This window comes from Poecilia reticulata, linkage group LG1 (genome assembly GCF_000633615.1).
Source record: "Poecilia reticulata strain Guanapo linkage group LG1, Guppy_female_1.0+MT, whole genome shotgun sequence".
In the NCBI taxonomy this organism is placed as follows: domain Eukaryota; kingdom Metazoa; phylum Chordata; class Actinopteri; order Cyprinodontiformes; family Poeciliidae; genus Poecilia; species Poecilia reticulata.
This window is the reverse complement of record NC_024331.1, coordinates 10,561,878-10,570,145: the sequence shown is the minus strand read 5'-3', so window position 1 is coordinate 10,570,145 and position 8,268 is coordinate 10,561,878. Positions and strand designations below refer to the sequence as shown.

The 8,268-nt window shown below is 43.8% G+C and overlaps 1 protein-coding gene across 4 annotated transcripts in view; it reads right to left on the bottom strand.

Moving 5' to 3' along the window:
• The window catches only part of trim2a (tripartite motif containing 2a), a 39,199-nt gene that overhangs the window by 11,215 nt on the left and 19,716 nt on the right, over positions 1-8,268 (bottom strand). For all 4 annotated transcript variants that reach the window (XM_008405636.2, XM_008405627.2, XM_008405623.2 and 1 more), the window contains exons 7-11: positions 7,895-7,998; positions 7,596-7,763; positions 7,143-7,311; positions 5,709-5,779; positions 5,323-5,463 (exon numbers count right to left, since the gene is read on the bottom strand). In XM_008405636.2, the coding sequence (XP_008403858.1) occupies positions 5,323-5,463; positions 5,709-5,779; positions 7,143-7,311; positions 7,596-7,763; positions 7,895-7,998 (653 nt within the window). The remainder of the gene's footprint in view (positions 1-5,322; positions 5,464-5,708; positions 5,780-7,142; positions 7,312-7,595; positions 7,764-7,894; positions 7,999-8,268) is intronic.

Below are 8,268 nucleotides of genomic sequence, written 5' to 3'. Positions count from 1 at the left end.
TAGTTCCAGCAAAGCATGCAGATGCTTTGACAGTAGCTAAAGCTATATGTAAAACTATTATTCCAACACATGGCAKCCCACAAACTATTTATAGTGACAATGGGCCACAWTTTSTAARCCAGGTAGTACAAAACATGGCTACTCACTTAGGAATGACATTAAAGAATCACTGTGCCTACCACCCTCAGAGTGCAGGGTTGGTGGAAAGAACCGATGGTACCGTGAAAAGCAGATTGAGGAAATGCATGGAAACTACTGGCAAGCCCTGGCCAGACTGTTTAGATTTGGTAAAACTATGTATGAGAATTACACCCACACAAGAAGGGTTAACACCATTTGAAATAATTCATGGAAGATCATATAGATTACCTATATTTYCTTCAGATTTACAGAAAGCAGATGAGGAGCAAACTTTGGCAGATTATATGCTCAGGATCATAAAACAGAAAGAGGTGTTAAATGCAAATTTACTGCCGTCTGACTGTCCTCTACAGGAAACCACCCCCATCCAGCCAGGAGATTGGGTCTACATAAAAGTCATCAAAAGAAAGAATTGGGCCAGCCCACGCTGGGAAGGACCCTTCCAGATGCTGATGACCACACCAACACCCGTAAAGATTGCTGAAAGACCCAGTTGGATTCATCTCAGTCACTGCAAGCTGCAGAGAGTGTTGGACCCCTAATTCGGAGTAGAGAGGAAGTTCCGGGCTACAAAGGGGTTCCATTTTTTAGGGTGGTTCATCTCAAACCCGGTGAAGAAACGCTTAAGATTCTCACTCTTTAGTTTGGGGGTTTTGACATCTCTGCGTGCCGAGCAGCAATGGGGACTCCATATGCCAGATGGATCTTCTGCTGTGTTGTGACTGCAGCATGCTTACCGTTTGGAAGGGGAAGTGATCACACCTTCAGCAGGACAAAGAAGGAAGCAGACGTGTCCTCCCTTCAGACCAATCCACATGACTACAGCACCAAACGGTGGTGGCAGGTAATGAATAGGACTGCATGTGAAAGAAATGAGACTAACTGTTATGTATGTGCAAAGCTACCTTATACTACACACAACTCAGGACTCCGAACAGAGAACATCTCAGACAAAAAGCAGATGTGTCTCTGACCTGAGTACACAACCAGTACATAGTTTTCAGCAGGAAAGAATAACGAGTGGAGTATGAGAAATTATTCCATGGAACTCCAGACGACAACAACCACTCAAAGACCCTCAGATGAACTAAACTGTTCTCCTATGAAAGACGTCCTTCCGTTTCCCCAGACGTTATTGAAGTTAGCAGGAATAATTTCCTTGGCAGGAGCCAAGCCAGGATCCCTCGGGAACTGTGTGTACAACAACGGAACCACACCACTGGGAATGGTCCCATGGAACATGTGTAACAAAGTTTACACATTTTGTGAAACGACACCGGATTACATCAACTGCAGCAACTGCAGGGGTCAGAGGTCGACCCCCGGCTGCGAAGTCTGGAAGGACAACCCAGACTGTGACAACATGTTTCAGGAGAGGAGTTTTAACATCACACATCGGACGACAGGAGACAACACTGTGCAGCGCCATAGTGTCAGGAGACTATGGTACACGGGTGATAGCAGACTGGTACTTCCTGTGTGGAAATGGAGCTTACATGGTCTTGCCACGCTATTGGGGAGGACTGTGTGCTTTGGTCCCCCCAATCAGCCTGATTGCATTAATCAGAAAAGGACAACACGTTTTAGCTGCCCGCTACAAGCGTGCAGTTATGCCAGAGGTCAAACACTGAGGAGGCCTCACTACAGATACTGGAGTTTCTTGGAAATTCAAGATTTGGGGCAGAGGAGAAAAGTTTATGCAAGGCATGTTTCCATGGGTCGGAGTAGGTGAGATTTGGGACCACGTTGAGATCAACAGATATGGATTACTCGGACTCATCAACAGCACACACCAGCTGGCAAACGGCACCATGAGAGAGCTGACTGAACTGAGAAACATGGTTTTGCAAAATCGTGTTGTGCTGGACCTGCTCACAGCCTCTCAGGGAGGTGTWTGTAAAATCATTGGCCCAGCGTGCTGTACATTCGTTCCTGACGAAACAGGAACTGGTGGAACTATTTCTGATGCTCTACATGAACTGGAGGAACTTAAAAATTATGTGGAAAGTGGAACGAAAGGATCGCATCCTTTTGACTTTCTGTCTCGTCTCAGTTCCGAACCATGGTGGACTTTACTGTTGAAGATTATTACACCAATTCTGACTGTGTTGATTTTTTTTGCCTGTTTACAACTTGCATCATTCCATGCCTTTGTAGCATGATGCTAAAGACATTTAACACAGCCATGATCAACTATCAGATGGTCAGGGTAATCTCCGACACCGATGAAGATTACATGTCTCTTCAGAAAGATGAAGACGAACTGAAAAAAAGAATGTATGACGATGTCCTGTAACTAATAAACAGTTAAATCAAATGTTTATGACACCTGCACTGAAAATGTAAAAACAAGTGGAGTTTGTGATGAAAGAAAATTGCATTTGGTTTCCTACTGTTTAGTTTATAATTCATATTCTTTATATATATATTCTTTTTCATTTTTGTTAAGATTTTGAGTAACTTTTATGTAAGAATGTTAAACAGGAGGGAATGTTAGAATTATTATGTTTGTTATCATTCTTACATTTGTAATTTTATGTTACTAGTTTTTATTTAGAGGTTTAGTGTTCAAATTTGTTGAATCTGGGGAGACAAAATTAAATCTTCCTTAATCAAGTATGTTTGTACAGATGGTGATTTAGATCTTCCTGGGATAGTCCTGAGCTGTAAAACCTGTCTATGTGTTAATTTAGTTTCCGTCTCTGCCCTCTGTCTGTCTGAATTCACATCCTACTGTGAAGATAGGATGTGGGTTTCACCCCCTCCATTCCTGTTCACAYCTTTCTCTCCCCTGCTAATAAAAGAGACAAACAAACTGGAGGTTTTCAGAATACATGGTGAGCAGCTTGGAGGAGCAGTTCACTGTGTCTTCTCCTTCTGCAGAAGTTTGGTTGAAAACTCATATGTTGTCTGTGGTTCTCTTTTTTCATGTAGGTTTGAGAAAATACCTATCAGTCCCCCTTCCAATGGGCTCACCACCTGTCGGGGGGGCCAAAGGGGTCGGGTGCAAAGTGTTATGGGCAGCAGCCAAGGGAGGGGACCCTGGCGGCCTGATCCTCGGGTGCAGAAGCTGGYTCTTGGGACGTGKAATGTCACCTCTCTGGTGGGGAAGGAACCAGAGCTAGTGTGTGAGGCTGAGAGGTTCCGGCTACAAATAGTCGGCCTCCCCTCAACGTATGCCTCTGGTTCTGGAAGCAGTCTCCTTGAGAGGGGCTGGACATACTTCCACTCTGGAGTTGCCCAAGGTGAGAGACGCTGGGCAGGAGTGGGCATACTTGTTGTCCCCCATCTTGGCGCCTGTACGTTAGGGTTTACCCCGGTGAACGAGAGGGTAGCCTCCCTCCGCCTACGGGTGGGGGGACGGGTTCTGACTGTTGTYTGTGCTTACGGGCCAAAYGGCAGTTCAGATTACCCACCCTTCTTGGAGTCCTTAGAGGGGGTACTGGAGAGTGCCCCTCCTGGGGACACCCTTGTTCTACTGGTGGACTTCAACGCTCACGTGGACAATGACAGTGAGACCTGGAGGGGTGTGGTTGGGAGGAATGGCCCCCCTGATCTGAACTCGATTGGTGTTCTGTTGTTGGACTTCTGTGCTCGTCACAGATAGTCCATCACGAACACCATGTTCAAGCATAAGGGTGTCCATATGTGCAATTGGCACCAGGACAACCTAGGCTGCAGTTCAATGATCGATTTTGTCATTGTTTCATCGGATCTGCAGCCGTATGTCTTGGACACTTGGGTGAAGAGAGGTGCGGAGCTGTCCAYTGACCRCTACCTGGTGGTGAGTTGGCTCCGGTGGTGGGGGAGGAAGCCGGTAAGACCTGGCAGGCCCAAATGTGTAGTGAGGGTCTTGCAGGAACATCTGGCAGAGTCCCCTGTGAGACGGTGCTTCAACTCCCATCTCCGGCAGAACTTTGAACATGTTCCGCGGGAGGTGGGGGACATCGAGTCTGAGTGGACCATGTTCCGTGCCTCCATTGCCGAGGCGGCTTATCGGAGCTGCGGCCGCAAGGTTGTTGGTGCCCGTTGCGGCAGCAGCCCTCGAACCCGTTTGTTGGACACCTTTGGTGAGGGATGCTGTCAAGCTGAAGGAGTCCTATCGGGCCTTTTTGGCCTGTGGGACTCCAGAAGCAGCTGATGGGTATTGGCAAGCAAAGCGGCATGCTGCTCGGGTGGTCACTGAGGCAAAAACTCGGGCGTGGGAGGAGTTTGGAGAGGCCATGGAGAAAGACTTCCGTACGGTTTCGAAGCGATTCTGGTCCACCATCCAGCGTCTCAGGAGGGAGAAGCAGTGCAGCACCAACACTGTTTATAGTGGGGATGGTGCGCTGCTGACCTCAACTCGGGACGTTGTGGGCCGGTGGGCGGAATMCTTCGAAGACCTCCTCAATCCCACCAACATGCCTTCTGTTGAGGAAGCTGAGCCTGGGGACTCTGGGTTGGGCTCTCCAATCTCTGGGGAAGAGGTCGCCAAGGTGGTCTATAAGCTGCTCGGTGGCAGGGCCCCGGGGGTGGATGAGATCCACCTGGAGTTTCTTAAGACTCTGGATGTTGTATGGTTGTTTTGGCTCACACGACTCTGCAATATCGCATGGACATCGGGGGCAGTTCCCCTGGATTGGCAGACTGGGGTGGTGGTCCCCCTGTTTWAAAAGGGGGACYGGAGGGTGTGCTCCAATTACAGGGGGGTCACACTCTTAAGCCTCCATGTACAGTGAGGAGGATGAAACAAGAGATATTAAAATCTTAAAAGGTCACTGCCAAATCTCCAGAGCAACAATATACCTGCAACCTGTTGTTTGGGACTGATGTCCAAACAAAGCCCCTTTCTGTTGTACCATGACATAGATCACATGACATGGAAAAAAGGGCAAGCTTCTCATCAAAATGGGAAAGACAAGTGTTCATGACATTCCTTCTAGTGGAATGTGTTTTGATAAAAGTCAGGCTTTGACAGCAAGAAAATAGCTACTCATGTCAACTTGTTGATATATACAGCAAGAGGAATAATTAAAAATGCTGAATGTGTGGCAAACAGATCTGGATGAGGAAAAATATTAATTTGTTTAAATTCTTTTATACATTTTTAGCAAGACTTATAGTAGAGTGGTGAGAGAGCTGTAAATAAGAAATCAAAATTCATTGTCCATTGTTTAAGAAGTTAAATGGTTTGCTAACCTGTATCCTGCTGTTGCCCCAGTCCGCTACAATGATATTCCCATTGATGTCCACCGCCACGCCAGTGGGGGCATTGAACTGGCCGTTACCTTCGCCGTTAGAACCAAACTTCAGCAAGAACTTCCCCTCTGTGTTAAAGACCTACATTTAACAAGAAACAGAATAAACATGGTCCCTGATTTAACAAGTGTCATTAACTTATCTCATTAATCATGTGGCTTAATTCAGGACTGAAGAGATATATGCAGATAAAAATGAGAAACGTCTTTAAAACCCCTGAAAAGTGAAAAACCTTGTTTTCCCCTTTACAGAGGCAGTATTATGTGTTTTCCAGGCATATAATGCTATTTTGTTGTACAATCAAGTAAGTATGACAATGCACTCACCTTGACTGAGTGATTGTGAAAATCAGTCACAACAATTTCGTTGTTATTGTTGACAGCAGCAAAATGAGGGCCTGGAACACGTCAAATGAAACCAAACACATTTCAGAAATTTGTCAAATTCAGATCAGAAATGGAAGAGAATAAATTTTCTTAAAAAGCAATCCTGCAAAACCGAAAGGTGTGATACATTTATAAAAGAAATGCATGTTAAAAAATATGAACTGTGGATAGTCACGTTTTGACTGCAACTGTCAGCTTTAAAAAAGTCACATTTGAATGATGCGTCTATATGATCAGTTTGAAACTATGAGGGGCCGTTTACGATAAAAACTATGTTTTGTCTCTCAAAAACTACTATAGACTCAGATATACTATTAAAATATCACACACGCATACAATTTTTCTTTCTCGCACATTTCGGCATCATAAAACTAGCTCAACCTGGGTTAAAGTTAAGACTGAAGATCAAACTGTGTTGAGAGTGCTGCGAACAGCTAACGTAGCATAGCTAACATAAACATTAGCTACCGCTAACAGAAACGTATGAGGAAGGAAGAGTATCAAAATACCAGACATATAAAACATAATCTTAAATCATTTATAATTATTCCATATCTCATTATAATCGGAGAGCAAAGCCTGCAGGTTTGCCTGCCTATTTTTCCGGCCAGAGAACCATTCCGCCACCCAGTGGTCCTTTTTCAGACCACCTAGTCTCCTGTACCACTCAAAATGCACAATATGTCTATAAATTATTTTAGGATATTATAAGGAAGTGCTGAGAACTACCGCTTTCCACCAAACTAAAGTATTTGCCACTTCGGTACAAGCACAGTGAGAAACATCACAGGACTAGACTCGGAGCAAAACTCAGATGACCCAGCTTTTACTAGCATGTAAACGCACCATCTACACAAATCTGGGAGCTTCCCTGAATCGTGAAATGAGTCTCAAAAATATTTGTGCACTCGTAACCGGATCTGTGTGTAAATGCAGTTTTGTGTGTGTGTACCATGTGATTTGTATGTACTTTTTCAACATTTATAGGCGTAGGAGAAGGTTTATTTTATTTTTAAGGTTTACAAATCCAGTATTACACACGCACAGATATTTTTACATACACACACAAATCCTTTTACACACGCACAAATCTTTTTGCGCACGCACAGATATTTTGAGACTATTTTCACTCCATACCCATTCATTGATTCAGCTTAGTGTTAGTTCACACACACATACATTTTCGACCTATCATTCAGAATAATGACGGCCGGTATGTCTGTATGCTTTGTGTGTGTGTAATATTTTAGTAGTGTATATGTGCAATTTTAGTCTCGTGTGTGTGAGAGAAAAACAGCAAGTGGATGACTTCTGAATGTTTTGGCACACATGCAGCTTTCCACATGCATCTCAAAGTTCTATCTTTGGGAATACCTGCAAACTGCCTGTCACCGTTGCCACGGTTACCAAACTTGGTGACCAGCTTGCCATTGGCCTGGAAGATGAAAACGCAGCAGGCCTTATTGTCGACCACAATGACGTGTCCGTTCCTGTCCACCGCAACGCCTTTGGGTCCCATCAGCTTCCCTGAGCCCACTTTGTTCTACAGAAAGGAGACACTTTAGGCTTCTGCTATGCAAAAACTGAGACAGCTTCACTTCCATCATGAGCAGAAATTGATCATTTCTAAATACTGCAGAGAACTAGTATTTTTATTGACAGATAAATGTACAAAAAATTGAAAAGATTGTAGAATTACATTACTATTTTTTAATGCTTAGTGATGTTAAACAGCATATCTGTCTGCAGACCTCAACCATGTGCACTGTGGTTAAAGTGTTTTATCTGACTAATAACTGAACAAAGACAAAATAGAAAAAAACTTACCTTAAACTTGCCTTCATTTGAAAAGATGCTGACCCATTTGTTGTCATAGTCTGCAATGAGGATGTCACCACTGGGGTGGACAGCCACGCCCGTCGGCCGCTGCATCTGACCTGGGGTCCTGCCACGGATGCCAAAACGACTTCTGAATTGGCCGTTATTAGAAAATATCTGTAGAGTAAAACACAGCCAAAAAAAATCTCAGAGTCAAACAATATACTGCGTAACAATATATTTAATCTACATTCAAGCTTAAAAAATCCATAAACATTTTCAGAAAACATTTTTATATTTTTTTTTACCTGAACACATTGGTTGTTGCTGTCTGCTATTAGGACTTTTCCCTGAGAGGAGGCAGCCACTCCCTGCAGATTTGTGAACTCCCCTTTATGTCTTCCTTTGGTGCCTAAAAGAAAAAATAGTCCTGCCATAATATATCAGACTCGCAACAATATTCTATTTACAATGTCTTGAATCAGAAAAGGAGGTTAAGACTGGGTTTGTTTCTGATCATTTTTATATAATCTCTTTTTTTCCTTAAAGGTGCAGTATGTACCTTTTATGAAAACATTTCTTTTTTTTTTTTTTACATATTTGTTGACACTGTCACTATTTATATTTTTATTGTGACAGGATGGCATGAGACAAGAAAAACAAAACAAACCCCCCCCCCCAC